The sequence below is a fragment of the Oryctolagus cuniculus genome, chromosome X (genome assembly GCF_964237555.1).
Source record: "Oryctolagus cuniculus chromosome X, mOryCun1.1, whole genome shotgun sequence".
Classification (NCBI taxonomy): Eukaryota; Metazoa; Chordata; class Mammalia; order Lagomorpha; family Leporidae; genus Oryctolagus; species Oryctolagus cuniculus.
The window spans coordinates 37,112,684-37,134,544 of record NC_091453.1 but is presented as its reverse complement, the minus strand read 5'-3'; the positions used below and the strand labels follow the sequence as shown (position 1 = coordinate 37,134,544).

Sequence of the window (21,861 nt, the reverse complement as noted above, 5' to 3'; positions counted from 1 at the left end):
ATAAATAAGCAAGGAGCAGGCATGGGCCCTCCCGTACACGGTCTAGACCGGACCTATCCAGCCCGTCGCGCAGAAGGCGGCCTCCTCCAATCTCAGCCCAGCTCCCACGGGCCCCCTCCTCCCCGAAGTCACCTCCCCTGCCCGGAATCTCTTCCCACGACCTCAGGAAGCATCCGCGCGTCCACACACCAGGCTCCTGGGACAGCCGCCGGGCTGCTGCCGAGAGCGGCGATCTCACCGCCTGCCCTCCGTGCAGCCCGGGCGGACGCCGCTGGCCGCGGGCCGCAGCAACGCACCTACGGGTCCCGCACAGGAGCCCACCGTCCCGCCCTCCTGCTTCCAGCCGAACGTCCGGCTTCTCTCGGGCGTCGCACCCCTCTGACGCAGGAAAGACCCGCAGACGCCTCTGCACGGTGCGGCCTCTCTAGGCGGGTGGCGGAGGGCTCGTCTCGGTGGTCTTAACCCTCCCTTGTCCCGCGCCGCACTGCGTTCGCCGCGCACTGGAGGCGCCGGCGCGCTGGTGTCTGCATGGCGGGAGCTGCTCCGGAGAAAGAACGCGCGTGAGAGAGCCCGAGACAGAGACAGAGAGAGCATGGACCCGAGAGCGACAGAGACATGGAGACAGAGAGACGGAGTGAGAAAGGGGGAGGGAGAGAGATTCAGAGAGAGACCGAGGGAGCCCGAGCGCCCCAGAGACCGACGCTCGGGCGGGGGTGGGGAGAGACTGGGGGCAGAGACTGGAGCGGGTGGGACAGTCGCTCGGAGGCCCAGAGACAGAGCGCCTGAGACACAGGGGCAGCAAGGATCTTGTAGAACAGGCCAGGTGTGCGTTGGTGTCGTGGGCCCACAGCCTCTGGGGCACCCGGGAGGGAGCTCTCCTAGCGTACGGAGGTTTTCCTGTGCGCCCACCACTTGTGCGCGGCGGAATGGCGGTTGTCCTATCTGCTTGTGGCGTATTTGTCTCTCGCTAGCTGGGGCTCGGCGGGGTTGAGCAGAGGAGCAGTGGGCAGTGCTGAGCACCCGGGATGTAGCTGGCTAGAGCCAGTGTGCAACAGGTTCAGAAATCGTGCTTCCTTGGCTCCCCATCCCCCCAGCAAGTCTCCCTCCCCGGGGTCTAATACAAAACCACTGGCTTGGTTTCTAGGAAAATGAGAGACACTCTAGGGCTGGAGCGAGAGAGGTGGGTCGCGATATGACAACACAAATGCTTTACGTAGACCGTGTGATTCCTGCGTTGCCCTGCAATAGCTGACGTTGTCGGGGTCGCTCAGGGTAGCCTATGCGGGGAAGTAGGCACCCAGGCCTGTCCGGATTGCTGAACTCGGCAGGTGCCCAGACAGGCGCCTCCTAGGAGTGGTGCTACCCGTGCGGTTCAGTGTAGCAGTTGTTCTCCTGTCCCTGTGGTAGGAATAATTCTCAGTGGGTGAGCTGATACAGTGGAGAGCTCCACGTAGGTTTCTCTAAATCCACAGAATGTTTCCAAGTCTCTGCTCCCCACCCCATCCAGCACAGTATCAATGAAGGCAGCGCCCAAATTCGGCCCTTCATGGTGTCTAGCTGTCATCACACCAGCTGTGTCTCAGCTGGCAATGACGCAAGGGGAAGGAGGGAATGCGGCAGGTGCTCTGCTCAAATTCTGTCCCATCAAGAGCTGCAGAACGTGGTGTCTTCTATCCCCCATTCTATTAGCACCTGTCTACACCCGTGTAGTCCCACTCACCCCGCTTTATCCCATTCCTGGGACCACCTGTTACTTCCCCAGATCTCTCAGCGCCGAGCAGTGGATGCTCAGGAACGCTCAGTGGCTAAATAGAGCCACCCAGTCAGGTTGTTTTGCTCCTAGGTGACAGGTGTTGATGTCCCTCAGGCCGACATCAGTATCACACAAGGTGTCAACACAGTGATCCATGACCTGGGCTGAGTCCACCTGAACTCTGCACTCCCAGCTGGAGGCTTTCTCCTTGTCCCTCCTCTTGCTGCTTAGGCTTCTCCTCCTCTTTCTCTCCTCCCCCCACTGCCCCCTCCTTACTCCCTCCCACTGCTTCTCTCCTGCGCACCTGCCTGTCGCCTCGAATGCATGCGGCAGGCTTCCTTCTCCTCTTCCTGTTCTTCCACACGAAAGTGGGCATCCCCGGGTGTTCACCGAATTCCATGTTTTGTGGTGAAGCCGTCAGGAAGAGTCTGCCCTCTGTTCCGCACCCATAGGACGGGGGTGTCTGGGGAGGCCTCTGAAACACAGCATACGTGAGAGCCAGGCGCAGATCCAGCTCTTTGGCTAACCTGCATGGCTTTGCGTGGCAAAGACAGGGCCTCCTTGCTCCCTAGCAATTGCACAAGGCTGGGGGCACAGTTTTTGGCATGCAGCCAACTGCAGAGCCCTCCCTTCCTTTTACCACTGTGCCATTTCTGGGAAACACTCACTCTGCTGTGGGATTAATATGATTGAAGGAAGTCTCTTTCTCTGAACTACAATAAGCTCACTTCGTGGGGGGGGGGGGGAGGGGTAGGTATTTCACACCGTTAGGAAAAGTTGTAGAAAGTGTCCTGTGTCCCTGGTTAGTTATCCAAATGCATCCAAATGCCTCTAGTGCTCATCACCCAGGCATAGCTGGCACTCACTGGCTTAGCTGTTGACATTCTCCACACCCACAATAGAACGCAAGCTGATGAGGGCTCGGGACATTCCGCGTCTTTTGTGCAGCACTGCTGGCACTGAGACCAGCACCTGGGGGAGAGTAGGTGCCTGCTGTGTCAGTCTCCTGCTCCCTGCACCAGCCCTGGTCGGCTCCCAGTGACAGGCATCCTAACTGAACTGTGTCCCTCAGCATCCCAGCTCAGGCCCCTTGGCAGGCTGAGCGTCCAGAGCAGAAGCGTCTCCCACCAAGGGTGTGCACCTGGGCAATGGCCGTCCTGTCATGGAATCTTCCTCGTACTGCTTGTGTGTCCCTAGGGCCAGCACGTGGCCTCTCGATACAGTCATCTCCTCCATGCAGTGTGGGAAAGCACAGATTCTGCAGGGCCAACACGCTGAGTGATTGCATCTAAGGCCCAGATGCTTCCTTCAGTGGATGGCAGCATAAAGACAGGCATCTCACACTGGATGGCTCCATCCCACTTGGCTCCACGTCTGTGCACATCGTGTGGGGCAGCCTCTGGCTTGGCACGTGGCCCAGGACAGCTACACAGAGCGTGTAGTTTGCTGTTGCTCTTGTGTGGCACGGAAGTCCTCCATTTCTGGCCCCAGGTTTGTCCCCAAACCTCTCTCCCTCTGCTGCAGATGTCAAAGCGTTCAGTCATACCCAGTTCCATCGTGGGCCAGGCCAATGACTTGTGCCCCAGATTCTTCACTTGCAAAATGTTAGTCACCTTTGTTGTTTGTTGGGGAACCTCGCTGAGATAGTCGGTTGAAACACTTAGCTCAGGGTACTGCCGTGTGGTGCAGCAGATGAACCCAAAGCCCGCAACATCAACATCCCTTATCAGAGAGCCAGTTAGACACTTGGCTACTCTGTTTCTGATCATACTTCCTGCTAATGCACCTGGGAAGGCAGCAGAAGGTGGCCCAAGATCTTGGATCCCTGGTACCCACGTGGGAGACCCAGATGGAGTTCCTGGCTCCTGGCCCAGTCCAGACCGCATCTGGGGAGTGAACCAGCAGTTGGAAGCTTTCTTTATCTCACCCTCCCCCTCTGTCACTCTGCCTTTCAAAGAAATAAAATGAAACACATAGGTCACAATACCTTGCTTGTGGCAGAAACTGAGTGACCAGAAGTCATTTTCTGGGATGCCTCTTTCAGTCCCCACAGCCAGGTGAGCCACATGGTTTATGACAACGTGTAAGTGTATTTAGATTGCACTGCAGAAAGGTGCATACTGTGGGCATGTTCATGGGGGTCGCCAGAGAGACAGACCAATAGGAGAGCTATGTGCCTCTACATATCCTTCCCTCTCTAGCTACTCAGAGATTGAGTTAGTGTGAGGATTTGGCTCATGTGATTATGGCTACTGACAAAGCCCAAATGCAGAGGGCCAGTGGAACGGCTGGAAATTCAGGTGAGTTAATGTTGCAGTCTTTTTTGTTAAGATTTATTTATGTTTGAGAGACAAAGTTAGAGAGAGAGGGAGAGGTCTCCCATCCACTGGTTCACTCCCCAGATGGCCAAAATGGCCACCGCTGGGCAGATCCAAACCCAGGGGCCAGGAGCTTCTTCTGGGTCTCCCAATCATGTGTGGAGCCCCAAGCACTTGGATCATCTTCTACTGCTTTCCCAGGCCACCAGCAGGGAGCTGGATTGCAAGTGGAGCAGCTGGGATTCCAGCTGGCACCCATATGGGATCCCAGCACTGCAGGAAGAGGCTAAGCCTACCGCAGCATTGCGCCTGCCCCCATGTCTTCAGTGCCAGGTCTGCAGGCAGGCCGGCAGGTGGGAAGCACAGCAGGGGTCTATCTGGCAGCCTTGGTCCCAGTTGCTTCCCCCTTCAGAGCCTGTCTTGTTCTGGGAGCCCTCACCTGACCAGAAGCCCATCCATGTTATGCAGCGTACCGTCCTTTCCTGAAAATCAGTGCCTTGTCAATGCTCATCAGATCCTCCACCGCAGAGTCTGGACCGGGCTGGATGCTGGGCCTCCTGGCCTAGCTGAGGTGCCCATCAACATGAACCATCACAGCCGGGCAGCAGTACGGCCAGGGACGAAGTCATCTCCCAAACCTAAGCTTTGGCCAATAACCGTCTGGGTTCAGTCATGTCCACTTGCGCTGTTCCCCACTTCAGAAGGAGCGGCACATGACGAGGGCAGGGAAGTCAGACTGACTGCACGCGTAACCCTCCCTGCCAATGGGGGACATGGCTAGGCCTCGTCGGCCTCGATGCCTCTGGAAGGGTGGTGAGAGTGGGTGGAGACGGTCGTGCTGGGCATAGAGATAGGACGGGGAAATGGTTCACTTCCCACGACTGATGGGCGGAGGGAAACGAGGCATTAAAATGGGGTCAGTCAGGCGGGAGTGAGGTGTCTCAGGTCTCAAGCGTTTCTCCGCGAAACAGCATGGGTAGAATCCTTGGCTTTCGCTGAGTGGCCGCGGCAGGAATAAGGATCATCCCGAGAGTCTGTGACAAGTGGAGACTGCTTGGGAGGTAACTGGGCTAAGATCACGTTCCAAAGGTTTCACGCGAAAGTGTTGGTTTACGACAAGGATGGCCCATGGGATGTAACTGGGCCGAGTATTTGGAAACCTACATGGCAATGACAGAGATGGTAAGAGACCCTCTTTGGGGATGTATGAGTTTGTGTGCACGCATAGCCAGGTCACAGGACTCCATGGTTCCAATATTGCTGTTTCCTGCCCCGGCACCTGTTGATCACCACAGTTTGATGAAAAAACATTTCTGAGTTCCAGGACCCCCTCAGGAAAAGCAGTGCGTTCATGGTTCCCAGGTTTGCTGAAAGAAGAGAGTCTGGGCTGCTGATCTAAACTTTCAGTGGAGCTTTTGTATCTTGCTTTTTATTCAGTCATGCACAGTGTGTTCCCAGGAAGCACACCGAGAGAGGTCCTTCCTGCAGAATCCACTGGTGGGTTTTTGCTCTTAACATGCAGTGAGATTGAGTTGTTTGCTTTTGCGGTACGGTGCATTGAGATTTAGACACGCGGAGGTTTGTGTAGGCACCCCAGAGTCTGGATCCCAAACCGTCCCTTCAGCCCGAGCACTCCCTGGAGCTACCCTGAGCAGTGACAGCCACTTCCCCTTAATTTAGCTCGGGAAACGCGATCTCTCCCTCTTCACTGTAGCCTTGGTTTGGGGACTGGGCAGGACGTTGGCCTTTGCTCCGATTGCGGTGATTATGAATAGGGCTGCTTGGAGCGTTCACCCACAGGCTGCTTGGAGCGTTCACCCACAGGCTTTCGTGTGAACCCACGTGTTCCTTTCTCTAGGGTACACACCCTAGAGTGGGATTGCTGCCCAGAAGGTCTGGTTAGCTGGAAACAAAGTGTCAAACAGGATCTCCTTGTGGCTGTGCTGTTTCACTTGCCCACCAGCAGGGGGAGCATTCCTGTGGCTCAGCCTGTTGGCCAGCCCTTGCTCCTGGGAGTTCTTGCCATTTCAGCCATTCTGGGGGCAGCCAGGGGCTGTCTGATCATGGGTAGAGTTTGCCTTTTCCTGACGCTCAGTCACACGGAGCGTCGCTTCATGTGCTCCAGGTCTGTTTCTTCCCCATTTCTCACGGGCTTCTCTGTTTCCTTACCGTTGAGTTGAAAAATGCCTTCTAAATGTGTTCTAGATAACAGGCCTTTAGGAATCTGTGATTCACAAACATTTTCTCCTAATGTGTAGCTTCCCCTCTGGTTCTCCTAACACTCTGTCACATTCACAGCAACCTTGTAAAGGTTTAGTGATAAATTCCAATTTATCCTTTTTTTTCTATTATGGACATTGCTATAGGCATCATGTCCAAGGCTGGCCATTCCTCAAGCCTCAAAGACATTCTCCTAAGGTTTTTTCTTTTGTTAAATATTTGTTTATTCGTTTTATTTTATTTTTCTAACTTTTATTTAATGAATATAAATTTCCAAAATAGAGCTTATGGATTACAATGGCTTCCCCCCCATAACGTCCCTCCCACCCGCAACCCTCCCCTTTCCCACTCCCTCTCCCCTTCCATTCACATCAAGATTCATTTTCGATTCTCTTTATATACAGAAGATCGGTTTAGCATACATTAAGTAAAGATTGCAACAGTTTCCTCCCACACAGAAACATGAAGTGAAAAATACTGTTTGAGTACTAGTTATAGCATTAAATCTCAATGTACAGCACACTAAGGACAGAGATCCTACATGAGGAGTAAGTGCACAGTGACTCCTGTTGTTGACTTAACAAATTGACACTCTTGTTTATGGCATCAGTAATCACCCTAGGCTCTTGTCATGAGCTGCCAAGGCTATGGAAGCCCCCTGAGTTCACCGACTCTGATCATATTTAGACAAGGCCATGGTCAAAGTGGAAGTTCTCTCCTCCCTTCAGAGAAAGGTACCTCCTTCTTTGATGACCCGTTCTTTCCACTGGGATCTCACTCGTGGAGATCTTTCATTTAGGTTTTTTTTTTTTTTCACAGTGTCTTGGCTTTCCATGCCTGAAATACTCTCATGGGCTTTTCAGCCAGATCCGCATGCCTTAAGGGCTGATTCTGAGGCCAGAGTGCTGTTTAGGACATCTGCCATTCTATGGGTCTGCTGTGTATCTCACTTCCCATGTTGGATCGTTCTCTCCCTTTTTTATTCTATCAGTTAGTATTTCCAGACACTAATCTTGTTTATGTGATCCTTCTGACTCTTAGTCCTATCATTATGATCAATTGTGAACAGAAATTGATCACTTGGATGGATCACTTTGATGGCATTGGTATATGCCACCTTGATGGGATTGAATTGGAATCCCCAAGTATGTTTCTAACTCTACCGTTTGAGGTAAGTCAGCTTGAGCATATCCCGAATTGCACATCTCTACCCTCTCTTACTCCTTGTTTATTTGTTTTAAAGAGCTACGGTCAGAGAGAGGGAGACAGAGAGAGATCTTCCTTCCAGTGGTTCATACCCCAAATGGCTGTAATGCCCAGGGCTAGGCTAGGCCAAAGCCAGGAGCTTCATCCGGGTTTCCTAAGTGGATAGCACTTGGGCCATCTTCCCTTGCTTTCTCCCAGGTGCATTAACAAGGCTTAGGATCCTGAGGTGAGCAGATGGTGCCCATCTGGGATGCCAGCATTGCAAGCAACAGCTTTATGCACTGTGGCACCCATCTAGGTTGACAACATTGCAAGCAACAGCTTTATGGACTGTGGCACCCATTTGGGATGCCAGCATTGCAGGCAACAGCTTTATGGACTCTGGCACCTATTTGGGATTCCAGCATTGCAGGCCACTGCTTTATGCACTTGGCTCCCATCTGGGAAGGGAGCATTGCAGGCAACAGCTTTATGCTGTGGGCTGCACGTTTGGGATGCCAGCATTGCAGGCAACGCATTTATGCATTATACCACAAAGCTGGCCCCTCGTATGGTTTCTTCTAAAAATTCATTATCATACCTTTGACATTGAGATCTGGAACTCATTTTAGTCAACTGCATATTAATTATGTGGTTCTGGTTCAGTCTCTTGCATATGGTTGGTTATACAACACCATTTGGTGAAGACTTCCCTTTCTTTTTCTCCCAGCACCCTTCTTGTCCCAAACTCCCATGATTTTATTTGTGTGTGGGTGTGTGTATTCATACACTCTCTGTTTGGCCACTGAAACTTACAGCTACGCCATATCAAGTCAAATTGTCTTAAGAAAAGATTTATTTATTCATTTCAAGGTCAGAGTTACAGAGAGAGGAGAGACAGAGAGAACATGCATCTGCTGGTTCACTCTCCAGATGGCTGCAACAAGCAGGCTGGGCCAGGCCAGAGCCTTAACCAGGAGCTTCCTCTGCGTCTCCAACATGGGTGCCGTTTTCTGTTTTCCGCTGCTTTTCCAAAGCCATTAGCAGGGAGCTCAATAGGAAGTGGAGCAGCTGGGACATGATTCTGCACACACACAGCACGGGATGCCAGCATCCCAGGTGGCAGCTTTATTTGCTCTGCCGCGCCAACACGCCAAGACAGCTTTTTGATTACTGCAACCTCATGGCCAGCCCACAACATGATGTCTACTAGCACACTTTTCTGTTTCTAATTTGTAAGTCCATATGAATTGTGGAATTGGTTGCTATCTCTATACAAACTCCCTTAAGAGACTTTGATTGGCATCACCTTGATTCTTTTTTTTTTTTTTTTTTTTTTTTTGGACAGGCAGAGTTAGGCAGTAAGAGAGAGAGAGAGAGACAAGAGAAAGGTCTTTCTTTTCCATTGGTTCACCCCCCAAATGGCCACTATGGCCGGCACTGCGCCAATCCGAAACCAGGAGCCAGGTGCTTCCTCCTGGTCTCCCATGCGGGTGCAGGTCCCAAGCACCTGGGCCATCCTCCACCACCTTCCCGGGCCACAGAAGAGAGCTGCACTGGAAGAGGAGCAACCGGGACAGAATCCGGCACCCCAAGTGGGACTAGAACCAGGGGTGCCGGGGCTGCAGGTGGAGGAGTAGCAAAGTAAGCGCACCTTGATTCTACAGATCAGCTTGGAGGTCACTGACTATGTCCCCCCTGTTGATTGTTCCAGGGAAGGAGCACATTGTTTCTCTCCAGTAGAGGATCTTCTTTCTTTTTTCTTTTAAGGATTTATTTTATTTATTTGAAAGACACAGTTACAGAGAGAGAGAGGTCTTCCATCCGCTGGTTCATTCCCCAAATGGCGGCAACCACTGGAGCTGAGTTGATCCGAAGCCAGGAGCCTTCCCCGGGTTGCCCATGCGGGTGCACAGGCCCAAGGACTGTACTGCTTTCCCAGACCATAACAGAGAGCTTGATTGGAAGTGGAGCACCCAGGGCTCGAGCCGGCGCCCATATGGGATGCCAGTGCTGCAGGCTAGGGCTTTAACTCTCTGGGCCACAGCACCAGCCCCTGGGGGGTCTTCTTTCATTAGCCTTTTATACTTGGTAGCATACAGGTCCAGTATGTTCATTTTATCTGTAACTGTTTCATTGTGTGGGAGGGCTGTGATATATAGGGCTTTTTTAGCTTTACATTTCCAGGTCCTCGTCTGGTTTTCCATGTGCTGACTTGTCTCCTGTATCCGTCCTAAACGGGTCTCTTTGTTCCAGGGGATTTGAGGGTGATGGCTGGGGGCTCGTTGGCAGCAATCGTGAGATCTATGAGCAGGGGCACTTTGCTTTCTTACCGTCTCACTCGTATGCATGATGGCACCATCGAGGACCTCCCGCTTGCAGTGGAATAGCCACGGTGAGAGTGGACATCCTTGCCCGTCCTCAGCCTTAGGGAGAAAGCACTCACTCTTTGCCCACTTCCGGGATGTTATCTGTCTGTTTTTCTGTACACACGCTTAAAGAGGTTCTGAAGTTGTCTTCTAACCCCACAGTGGTAGAGCTTTTGTTCATCGTGCATTTTGAGTCTTATCAAGTGGATTTTCTGTGGATCTTGAACCGTCCTGTCCTCTTCTTCATCTCTCAGTCTGTGCATTCTGTTGATTGATCCTCCGTTGTTGAAAGAGCAGCCCTTGCATTCCAGGAGTGACACCCACTTCTTTCTGGGCCTTTTCCTATATTGATGGAACAAACTACTAGTCTCTTTTTGAAGAATCCTGTGCTAAGGTCGGTGGAAATACTAAGTTCCACTTTTCTTGGTATCAGGGTAATGGTACCCATATGGAATCATTAGGGAGTGCTCCCTCTGCTTTGTCTTGGTGCAGAAATCATGTATGGAATTGGTGTTCTTTCTTCATATGCTGTCTGGCAGAAATTCCGGGGGGGGGGGGGTCTAGGCTCTCAGATCTTTTAGCAAAGGCTTTTAACTCACTCCCAAGTCACTTTTTGTAAAACTCATGGGCCTGGGTCTGGCACTGTGGCATAGTGGGTAAAGCCGCTGCCTTCAATGCCGGCTTCTGATATGGGCGCCAGTTCGAGTCCTGGCTACTCCATTTCCTATCCAGCTCCCTGCCATAGCCTAGGAAAGCAGTGGAAGGTGGCCCAAGTCCATGGGCCTCTGCACCCTCATGGGAGACCCAGAAGAAGCTCCTGGCTCCTGCCTTCAGATAGGCCCAGCTCCTGTAGTTGCAGCCACTTGAAGAGTGAACCAGCAAGTGGAAGACCTCTCTCTCTCTCTACATCTCTCTGCCTCTCGCCCTCCATATCTCCCTGTCCTCTCTGTAAATCTTCCTCTCAAATAAATAAAAAAAATACTAAAAAATATCAGTATTTAGAAAAAAAGACATGGGCCTGTGAACACTGTCTCGTCTTGGGTCAGTTTGGGTAGCTGACACGTCTCAAGTCATTGGGAACCTGGTCCTTCTCTGTTGTTTTCCCTGCTAGTCGTGAACAGCTGTATCAGTTATGTTGATCATTTAAAGAACCAGCTTTTAGCTTGATTGGGATTCTCTATTTTTTCTCATTGTAATCTCTTCATTTTTACTCCTGTTTCCATTAAAGAAAATGCTCACTTATACACTATGGCAGTTTGGAGGTCATTCGCCCAGGCACACCAACCTTTTTGACGAGATGCAAAGCCAAGAGCGCTGAGGGTGGAAATGTTCAAGGCTGCTTGTGTCCTGGACACAAATGCTGAGTGCGTAGTGAAAGTTGGCTTTCTGTAAGTGTGTGAGTGTGGACGACAAGAACACATTCCTCACCCAGTAATCTTAAGATTACGCTGCAGAATGGGTGGGGAAAATCAGCAAGGAATTAACGTCAATGACTGCGTCATTTTGTGCGGCTGGACACGTGGATACGGTAATTGCTGTCACTTCGAAAACCTTTATTGGGTGCCGTAGCACTCTAAGCTCCCGAGGAGCAGGATTCCTGTCGTGCTCAGAAGCAGCCAGGGAGTGGGTGTCGTTATGCCCACTTTCCGCACAGGAAGTGCACGGGCAGCAGCCTACCGTGAGATGTGTAATGGTGCTTTTCTTTCTCCTTTTGCTACCCTTTGCTGCAGCCCTGCCTCTTCTGGCCACACATCTGCCCTGCTACCTTCCAGCTGTTTGAGAACCTACAGCCTGACCTCCCTGTCTACACTCGCGGGCTGGGTGGAGCTCCAGCTTGGACTCGACCTCCATGGATCCACTCCAGAATTGGAGTCCAGGGTTTGCTGCTGACGCCTCCCCGATGGCCATGGCAGAGACTTCCGCGGACAGCAGAGCCGCCTCTCAGCCGCCCTCCGCAGAGCAGCTCGTGTGGGGCCTGGGGAACATGAACCCCGGTGCCGGCCCTGATCTGCCTGTGCCGCCGCCGGCGGGGCTGCCGCAGCAGCAGTACAGGGAGGCGAAGACCCAGCAGAGGCGGTACGAAAGGCTGCCGCCCCCGCAGGGCAAGAAAGAGCTCCTGGGGCACATAAGACGGAGGCACCGCGACCACAGGGCACCTTATCCGGCCTCACAGGAAGCCAAACTCTCTCCCTCGGGTGACAGACCTCAGAATCGGTTCCACTGTGAATGTCGCTACTGCCAGAGCAATGGGCCGAATACGTCCGGGTTATCTGGGGAGAGGGGTGGGGCCTCGTGGGAGACCCTAGTGCAGGGCCTCAGTGGCTTGAGCCTCAGCCTGGGGACCAGCCAGCCTGGCTTTCTGCCTGAGGGGTCCCTGCAGCAGCAGCAGCAGCAGCAGCGGCAGCAGGAGGAGGAGGAGCGAGAGGAGAAGTGCCAGGCCGAGAGGCAGCAGGAAAGCAAGAGGATGTTCCAGAGGCTGCTGAAACAGTGGCTAGATGAGAAATGAGCCGCTCATCCTCACGGGACGGGAACCTGAAAGGGTCCAGACATAGAAGCTGTCCTGCCAGTCCTGGGTATGGGTCCTCCTTGGGGACCAAGCAAGGGGCCACAGTGGGAGGGGACCAAGACCTGTGTTGTGTGTGGAAACCCTGAGAGATCCAGTCCCGGGAAGGGCCTACTCTGCCCTGCCTGTCACGTGTGGAGCAGGTGGAGGCATTCCGTGCAAGAGGCACTGCATGCCAGTGGTCTGACCTCATCCGCTGCGGCCCCCGTGATGTGTGTGTCCCTTTTCCACTCCGGATCTCCGTCTTCCCTCCCGCCTTGTCAGATAGAAGCTGTGCGTGTAGAGTGAACCCCTCGTTGATGTCCTTGTGCCCTGTGCCGTGTTATCCACTTCCCCGAGAAGCAGCACTAGGTGTGTTGACGTGCACCATGCTGCACTGGGATCCGGGATCAGGAATCTGACACTAAACAAGGAGTGGGGAAGGGGCGTGAAATTGGAACTTGGTGGTTCCCTGTTGTATTTCTGCGTGTGCACTTTTATGATGACGACATGCTAAATGTATCCAAACCATTTCCTGCTCCTTAACCATCCAATAGCATTCTCCCTCACTGCAGTTCCTTTCTGGGTATCTCACCGTCAATACCGAATAAATAGAACGCAGGCTTCTTTGTCAACCCCGGCTGTGTCTTCTTAGATCTGAGCTCACCACCTTTCATTCCCACCTGTACATCAGAGTGTGTCAGGAGGAGCTCCGCATGGTGGGTTGTGGAACTGGGAGGAGGGCAGGCGCCAGCAAACCCCTCAAGTCCCGGTCTGCGGCCACGAGATGAGACCAGCGGCCACGGCAGCGAGGCAGTGCCACTGGCAGTGAGTGCTCCTGCTGCAGGGGAGTTGCACGCAGAGAGCACGCCCCCAGGAGGAGGGGCTGCGGGCTGGGGCTGCTGGCCTGGCTGAGGCCCACGGGCATCTCCATGGTGAAGGTGAGCACGGTGGGTGTCCTGCCTGCTACGGGAGCAGCAGAGCATCCTCGAGTCATTTCAGGGTCCTGTTGGGCTTTGGACTCGGGTGTTTGTATTGCAGGAGGTGGGATGACCTCTCCCTTTTCTTCCCCTACAGAGTCCTGTCATGTGTCCCCACCGAATGAACACGGGATTCCTCCGAACTGAAAACCAATTCCACTTGGTGTCTGTCTGTGTTTTTAGGTAGGCCCCGAGCTGCATGGCTGCAGACGTTTACGCCTCAAGCCAACACAAGGGACTGGAGAACAGGTGAGTTCCTGAGATGCTGACCTTGGGCTCTCATCTGAGAGCTTGAGTGTTAAATTCCCCTGTCCTGGCACAAGGGCACTGCATCAGGGTTTTCCCTCCTAAACCTCCAAGGTTCAATGCAAGCTGGCTACCTGGCAGTGCTCAGCAGGGCTGCCATGGCTTCTGCCTTCTCTGCCTTTTCCCTGGACCTGCCGATCCTCCTGGGCTCTGCAGTTCCTCCCGTGAGCTCCTTTCATCCTCTCATGCATGCACCACTTAGGCTCATTTCAGTCCCTGTGCATGAATTTGGAAAGCAGGGGACAGAGCAGTGAGGGAATTTGCCCCTGGTTTCACGGGTGGAGCAGGTCCAGAGAGGCGGAAGTGGCACGCCAGCTGGGGCAGGCCAGCTTCAGAGCCGGCTCTGTGCAGCAGCTCGCTCTGCAAGGGCTGGTGGTGAAGGGCGGAGAGCCAGTCACTTCGGAGCACGTGTCGTGGCTGGAAGCACCAGGTCTTGGGAGGATGCCACAACCCAAGGGGAGAGGGGCAGGGATACTGGTTCCCATGTCACTCTGTGTGCAGGTCGGACGTGGAGGCCACAGACACGGGCCTTTGTCTGAGACCAGACACCTCCCTGCTCTCTGCACCCAGCAGCTCAGGGCAGCGGCCACAGCAGGTCCACGGTGCTGGCTGCAGTCTGTTATTGAGCCAGGCCCCGAGGTACCCATTTTCTCCCCTGGCGTCCCCCATTCGCTGCTCTGCTGCCTTTTGGTGGGGAAGTGCAGAAGCCTTGCAGAGCTGGTCCCTACCCTCGTGATGGCTCCTTTAACCAGGGAGAGAGGTGAGGCACCTATCTTAGACTGTTGTGTGCTGCTCTGGCAAGCTACCACTGACTGGGTGATTTACAAAGAAGGAAATCTGTGTCTCACTCGGCTGCATCCTGGGCTGTGTGAAATGAAGGCACCCATATGTGGTGTCTGTTGAGGGCCCTCTTGCTGTGTTCACTCGTGTTGGATGGCAGAAAGCGAAGCAAGGATGCATGTTTTGTCCTCTCGTGGCAGAAGATGGAAGGAGAGTGCAACGCACTCCTGCAGGCCCTTTGGTTAGGGGTGTTAATTCATCCACGAGTGCAGAACCCCCATTAAATATGCACTTCCCATGAGGCTACACCTCCCAGTGCTGCTGCCCTGCAGGTTAAGTTTCTGTTTGAGTTGGATGGGAGCAAGATGCTGAGACCATAGCAGACACTCATGCTTTGGTTAGACAACCTACAAGGGATCCCCGGCATGGCATGTATTGCCCAGGAGTGAAAAGTAGCAGGGTTAGAGGAAGTATACCTGGGGAGAGGGGTCTTGCCCAGAGAGGCCAGAGCTGCACTTAGAACCGAGGTCTGCCAGCAAATGCATGGAGAAAGTCTGGACAGGAGTCGTGGATGGGGACAGAATCCCCTCTGTATCCCCACCTCCAAGTTTCTACTACCGTGCCCACGCATGGGGTGTGTGTGTGTGTGTGTGTGAAGGGCTGCAGGGAACCTGGCAGTGATGCCTGAAACATCATAGTGTCCTGAGTTTCAGACGCGGAGCTGTAATCCCGTCATGTCCACAGATGCCCAGCATGCCCTTTCTAGCCAGGACCTCAAACCAAATGCAGCAGCAGACAAGGAAGTGTTGGGACAGTGTGGGGTCATTTGAGCAGACCTAGAGTAAGGGAGGAAATTGAGAGCATCTATTTTAAAATCTTCCCTCGGGTGACAGCCCAGACCCAGTTTCCTTTGTGGGTAAAGTCAGTCCACGTTCGTAGAAGAAATAATACGAGACCTTCCCCAACTATTTTGGGACGTGCAAGAAAGGGAACACGTGCCATCGTGTAGGGTGACAATAGTGCTACACGACCACTAAAGCCAAATACACACGTCACAGTAATAGTGTAAGCCAAAGCAGATGATGAATAGCGATGCCAACACCACCCACAATGTATTGGCAAACCAGATCCAGCATCGTACACATATGACCATCCAATGTGACCAAGTGAGACTGATCCTAGGACTGCAAGGTTAATTTCACCTTCAAAATTCAATGGCAGTAATTCAACATGTTAATAAAACAGAGAGTAGAATCACAGCACCATATTAATAGGCAAAGAAAAAGCATTACACAAATGCAAGACCCATTCATGATGAAACAGAACCTAGTTTCTTAAGTTTGTGCTGCAGTAGGCTAAGAGGCTGCTTGCAATGCAGCCATCCCATATTGAACACCGGATCAAGATCTGGCTACACCATTTGCAACACAGCCTCCTGCTAAGATGCCTGGGAATGCAGCGCATAATGGCCCAAGTGTGTGGGTCCCTGCCTCCCATGTGGGAGACCAGGATGATGAAGTTTCTGGTTCCTGGCCTTGGGCTTACCCAGGCCAGCTGTCAAGCTATTTGAGGACTGAACCACTTGGAAAATTCCATCTCTCTCTCTCTCCCACTCCCACTCCCTCTCTCTAACAGGCATTTATGAGAAACCCCCAGATCATATCCTATTTGCTAGTGAAAGAATGAAAGCTTTCCACTTCAGATCCTGAGCAGGGGAATGGCATCTCCTCGTACCACATCTACCCTATGTCCCACTGCCGTCTCTAGCCAGTGCAGTCCTGTAACAGAAACTAATGGAAACGTGGGGAAATTGAAGGAAGGCGTATGTCCACACTAGTCACATGCTCAGATGTTCCTTGCCATGTTCATGGCGGGCGCAGACTAGAAACTACACGTCTGCCAGTCAGCACAGGAGTGAACTAAAGGTGTTATCTCCATAGGCAGAATATTCCAGAACGCTAAACAGAGCCTTCCTACTCATACCTGCCACAGAAGGGACAGAACCAGACACAGGAGGCACATATTGCAGGAGGCACTTTGGAGGAAAAGTACAGGAGGGCAAATCTACAGAGATGGGGAAGACCTCAGTAGTTGCCTGGGCTTCCAGGTGTCGTGGGGAGGGAGCACTGGCAGGAGCAAGGGGTCCTCAGGCGGGTGATGGAACTGGTGTTACACTGCTCTGTGCTGGTGGCTGCATCACTGCAGATTGTCTCAGTCACTGCGCTGTATCCTTAGTTGCATGAATACTATCGTGTGGTGATTGTACTTCCATAGAGCTCTTTTTATAATGTAATGCCTATGTGCACATAAGTCAGGGTTGGAGGCTACGGGATAGTTTTGTACGACAGTAAGGAATCTCCCCCTCTCTTTGCGGGTTCTGGGTCCTGCATCGTCCATGTGTTTGAAACTCCAGCCAGACACGGCCACTGTGCACCTCTGGGCAGAAGGCGTGCTGGTGAGTGCAGTCTCCATGTGTGTCTGTATGCATGCCCAGTCGTGAGTCTCCACCCATCAGTATTGGCTCACCAATCTGCTCCACGGGCAGGCTCCGGGACTCCATCCTGCATGCTCTATCCCAGTGCATGCTTGGCTGTTCATGAGTCTCAGGGGCCAGGTTTCAGTTTCCCTGGAAACCAGCCTCAGCCCTGAGCTTCATCAGAATGGGGAGGGCTGTCTTCTCACCCCAGAGGACCCTGGCCTGAGCTCAGCCAGCTAGCAGCAAGGAACAGCAGAGTGGTTACCAAGACAACGGGGTTCCAGATCCTTCCACCCCAGGAGGCCTTCTCTCTCCCATGGGGCCTACCTGGGTATCCAGTAGGAAAGGGGCAGTCGTGGCCTGAACACAGCCGAGTCCTGGAAATGATTCAAATACGACTGCAGGAGATAAGCAAGGCAAAGGCAGCTCGCGAAAGAGAGGTACCTCATACAAAACTTCCAAAATGCTAAACAGCAGACAGCTAAAACTGCAAGATGATATTTTAAAGCAACACAGGTACCGTGCTCCTGTGCGTATGTGTCTAAACCAGCCTGTGTGCACATCTGCCCTGGGGTGATTCTAAAGGACAGATACAGGGGTGCCCTCCCCACAGATTGGGGGCCAGGACTTGGCAACTCCGCCAGGCCATGCCTAGGCCTCGGCTGTGGACATGGACCTGCCCTGTTAGGACGCTGCTCCTGGAACATAAAAGCAGGGCTTTGTCATTGTGCTGGTGTGCTTTAGATCCTGCAGATAAAGTGTTGATGGTAGAAGCTCGCACTTGCTGATGAAACATAGCGCGTTTATTTCTTGTGACGGCCTGGTACTGGAGTTATTTGCAAAGGTACTGAATTAATTCTTTGATACATTCCTGAGACTGAGCAAAATAGTCTCGTGAAAACGAAATGTGGCTCAGGGGTCATGTCGGCCAGTGTTGGTGAATCAGCTCTTGGTGCGTTGTCGTGTTGCATTTCTTCCCTTCTGATTTGTGCAATCGATTGAACTTGTGTGCCGAGAGACAAGGCTACCTAGCACCAGGAGACCGGGGTGAAAACTAACGTTCAGCACGCCCTTGTTTTCTGCACCTCCAAGGGGATGCACCTTTTGTCCTGAGCTGCTGTATCAGAATTGGAACCTCCTGCTTCTCCAGGTACATGCTCCGCACACTGTTCATAGAGGATATGAAGGTGCAGCCTCCTCAGGTCCAGGTCCTCTCATCCCAATTCATGGTGGGGGCCACCAAACCCAGGACCTCTGTTCAGGACGCATCTGGGAGTTTCTGCCTGGGATGAAGCCCTCACAAGAGACTTTCCACAGCCCTCAGGCTATGTGACACTGTGACTGGCCTCTTCCAGAGAATTCCAGGGCATTCATGGAGTGCTAAGGGCAACCGTAGGAGTTTCAGGAATTGTGTGGGTGTCAGCACCACCCATGTCAGAAGGGACTCCGCTTTAGGGTCACCTGGTTACTTGAAGGCCTGTGGAATATGTGGGTGCAGATGCACATAAGATACCTAGCCCGTTGGGGCGTGGGGCTCAGCTGAGATTACCCCCGGAGAGTGGGTGGTCAGAGAACCCGTCGGCATACAAGGCAGAAGGGTGAACTCAGGTCCTCTTGGTAAAAGGCCTGGGTGGTGCAGTGACCACCCAGGATCGGGAACAGGGTGAGGTTAGCCCAGGGCAAGGTTGGAAGCAAGAAGGAACCGAGATTGTAGACGGGAGCAAAGGAAAGTGACCAACGTGGAGACTGCAGAGGCATCGCTCAGAGGGGGAGTAGGGGGGCCAGGGACTGGCTGCCACAGACCGTGAGAAAGGTGAGGGCCTTGGAACGGGGTGTTGTCCATGTCCCGGGCAGCAAAGGGCACGTGGCTTCGGCAACGTGAATCTGCTTGGACATTTGAGCTGGGGAATGCTCCATGCAGGCGGGATGGGCTGGCGACTTTGAGCAGGCAGGGGAGGGTAGCACAGCAGTTTGGTCTCGCACGCTGCACTGGCAGGAACCCTGGCTGGACAGGTGTCACACAGACAGTGTGGTAGAAGCAGAGGGCGTGGACTCTCCACGCTGTGCCATCTCCTGTTCTGCTAAGTAACGGATGCACGTGCCAGCATTCCGAATTGATCCAGAGCAGACAGGGAGCTGGGAGGACCCTCACTGTGTTTCTCCCAAGGGGAGGTAGGCATAGTGGAGACTTTAGGCCGCGATGGAGTGGCAGGAAGGCTTGTGGCATCTCTGGGGTCCTCATTCCTGTCTCTGACATGCAGTGGTGTGGGTTGGGGGACGCCACATCTCCCACAGAAAAGAGCTACATGAGCAGTGTCAGGAGATCCCAGGGCCCACCTACCTCAGAACAGAGTGCAAAGCTGCAGGAGAGGAGGGAAGGTGTGGTAGTGGGGTGTAGCATCCTGTTGTGGAGCACACACAAGCTCGTGATGAGCACAGTGCATGTGGGGGCTGGTGCTCCAGCGTGAGGCTGGATCCTGACGCCTGCTGCTCTGGGCTCCTCTCCAGATGGAATGTCTGGCCCTGAGGATTCTCTGTCCAGGAGGATAGAGCAGAGGGAGGGATCAGAAGCTGGAAGTCGGTTTCCTCTTCTGTGGCCCTGGCCAGTCCGAGTTGCAAGTCTCAGGAAAAGGAAGCCTGGGCCATGAGCTGGGCCTGCATGTGTCCTGCCTGGTGGCAAGGAGGCCCAGCTATTAAGCCCTCAGGGCAGGCACGGAGAGGCTGAGCCATAAACCAGCGATCAGAACTCCCTTGTGAATGTGGACTCTGCTGAGCTCCTATATCAGACCCTCAGCGGGCCAGAAGGGGTGTCAGGGCCCCAGGGCGCAGGTGGGCCTAGGGAGGCCAGAGACCTGGGCACATCTGGAGGTCCAAGGAAACTTGGGCTTTCTGCGTTTTCTCCAGGTGCCCTCTTCTGCTCTGGAAACACTGCCTGCGGCGGCCTGGCGGCTGAGACCCTGGCAGTGCGGTCTGTGTGGTTAAGCCTCGCCTGGGGAGGCGGTGACTGGCCCCAGCAGGCTGTGTCCACCTCAGTGGAAACCCTCATCCCTGCCTCCCCTCGGCCTGTCTCTGCCAGTCTGTGCTGTGTCTTCAAAGCCCCACCCCGAGGGAATGAAACAGCGCCTGGTTAAAGAGAACAAGAGGCAAGGAGGCTTCGTTCCTCCCCGGGGGCAGAGACTGAGAAAAGGGGGGCAGAGGAGGAGCCGCTGTTGAGGGAGCGCAGAGACCACAGATGCACTGGGGCCTCTGGGTGTGAGCAGCTCAGGGAATTCCCGCCAGATGCCTCCCTCTCCAGGAATCATCAGGGAGGTGGTGGAGGGGAGCAGGGCGACTGGCGAGTGTGCACTGTGGCCGTGGTGCGGGAAGCCACAAGCCAACCGCTCATGGTCACGGACGGAGACTAGACTATTCAGTCAGGCTCTCAGGTATCGGTCTGGGAGGTTCGGGCGGGCTGGCAGCGGGTGCGGAACTTGCCCCCTCAGGCCCTTTGGTCAGCAACTCGCAACCCCGCTGCAAGTCCCCCTTCAGGGAGAATTCTGTGACGCAGAGCGGAATGGACCTCAGCGGCCGCCTACGCTCAGGCCCGGAACCCGCCAATCCGCGTGTAGTCCGGTCGCCCCGGGGCGGGGCTTCGCTGTGGCGCTGCGGCTTCCGGCGGCCGTTGCCATGGTTCCCAGGGCGGAAGCCCGGAGGTCTCCGCGGAGACCCAGGGCTTTGGGGCTGATGCCTTTTGGTCCGTGCCAGTGCCTCGTCCTCTTTTCGATTTCGTCGCGATCGGCTGCACCGTGCAGGACCCCCAGGCCTCTAGGAGAGCGGCTGTGGAAGAGACGGGTTTCTGTGCTGTTGGCGGCTCTCAGTCTCCGTGGACGGCAGATGGCAGTGTGGGCTCGCGCAGCGCCTCGGCCCCGGTCTCCCCGCCCTTCGTGCTGGAAAAAAACGCGGCCGAGGTGGTTTTTAGGCCGCGGGATTTTCTGTGGGTTTTCTCCGCGGGAGACGGGGTGCAGAATTCACGCGCCCCGGTGTGCCACGTCCGCACCGCAGACTCCCTCTCTGGCAACAAAGCCACTCGCTTTGTTTCTGGACTTTGAAAAATTACTTACGCTCTCTTCCTTAAAATGGTGTTGATTAACTTCTCCTTTGTTTCCAACTTCCAGCGGGTGAGTGGGCCTGGGTTCCCTTTGAACTTGGCTTTCCTGCAAAGTCGTCTTCCTCCTTCTCAGATTGATTGGGGGCGGCGCCTCGGCGAGCGCGTCTGTCCTTCGTGCAGTCCCTGGGCTCCCTGTAGCAACGCAGAGACCACTGAGAGTTAGGAAAGCCCGTCCCACCCACGCTGCCATCGCCTTTGATTCTGCATTTGTGGCACTTCCCTCACAGGTCTTTCATCCCTGAGGGAGCATTTGAAACCTAGTAGGCTCCTGTTCTCCTCTTGACCCCTCTGTTTAAAGCTCGGCTTCCCTGCCAGAAAAATCCTCCTTCTATTCAGTCCTTTTCGTCGAAAATGATTTCCACGACGTCGAGAGTTTCTGTAACGAATCCGAAATACACTTCCTCCTTATCCGAGACCACTGTGCTGTCTTTGGAGCGCGGGAGCTGTGACCCGTGTTCCTTTCCCAGCCTAATCCCGAGCACCCAGCGCCCAGGGGACCTAGGACGCAGTGGGGGCCGGGTAGACGCCCTGAAACAAGGTTGAGCTCCCATTTCCGCCTGTGCTGCCTAAAATATGTAAGGTCAGTCTTTCCACGGCCCTGGATTACAGGGTAGCCAGGGTGTTCAGAGGGTCCTTTATCCTTGGGCGTGAGGGGCTCAGCCTTTGCCTGTGTCACTAAGTGTTCTGTGAAATCCATTGCGGGCAGCAGATCAGCTCACTCACTGAAGCTCCTTGGGCCATGGCTTCCAGACTCAGGCCAGAGCCCAGAGTCTGCAGGTTCAACA

General features: G+C 54.0%; 1 protein-coding gene and 2 long non-coding RNA genes across 9 annotated transcripts in view; 1 reads left to right on the top strand and 2 right to left on the bottom strand.

The window, feature by feature from the left end:
- The window catches only part of LOC138847725 (uncharacterized), a 37,127-nt gene extending 36,747 nt beyond the window's left edge, over positions 1-380 (bottom strand). The window contains exon 1 of one of the 3 annotated variants that reach the window (XR_011385668.1): positions 162-380. This is a non-coding gene — a long non-coding RNA (uncharacterized lncRNA). Of the gene's footprint in view, positions 1-132 lie in introns of all 3 variants that reach the window. The other 2 variants (XR_011385670.1, XR_011385669.1) reach the window with 2 other exon arrangements.
- On the top strand, positions 281-13,022 carry LOC138842970 (protein FAM156A/FAM156B-like). 5 transcript variants are annotated; one of them, XM_070067287.1, is made up of 3 exons: positions 478-634; positions 11,074-11,373; positions 11,576-13,022. In XM_070067287.1, exon 3 carries the CDS (start codon positions 11,695-11,697, stop codon positions 12,349-12,351), a length of 657 nt encoding a protein of 218 aa, XP_069923388.1. In that variant the 5' UTR covers positions 478-634; positions 11,074-11,373; positions 11,576-11,694; the 3' UTR covers positions 12,352-13,022. The 5 variants fall into 5 exon arrangements, with proteins under 5 accessions (XP_069923390.1, XP_069923388.1, XP_069923386.1 ...); XM_070067288.1 differs by lacking the exon at positions 478-634 and adding an exon at positions 2,507-5,253; XM_070067289.1 differs by lacking the exons at positions 478-634; positions 11,074-11,373 and adding an exon at positions 281-413.
- Positions 13,023-15,514: 2,492 nt separating this feature from the next.
- Positions 15,515-21,615, bottom strand: LOC138847726 (uncharacterized). The gene is made up of 2 exons (XR_011385671.1): positions 21,030-21,615; positions 15,515-20,855 (listed from the first exon to the last, which is right to left on the bottom strand). It is a non-coding gene; the product is annotated as an uncharacterized lncRNA (long non-coding RNA).
- Positions 21,616-21,861: the final 246 nt, after the last annotated feature.

Bases quoted from the DNA above. Each gene is read 5' to 3' on its own strand.
- LOC138842970 (XM_070067289.1), top strand. From the start codon at position 11,695: ATGGATCCACTCCAGAATTGGAGTCCAGGGTTTGCTGCTGACGCCTCC.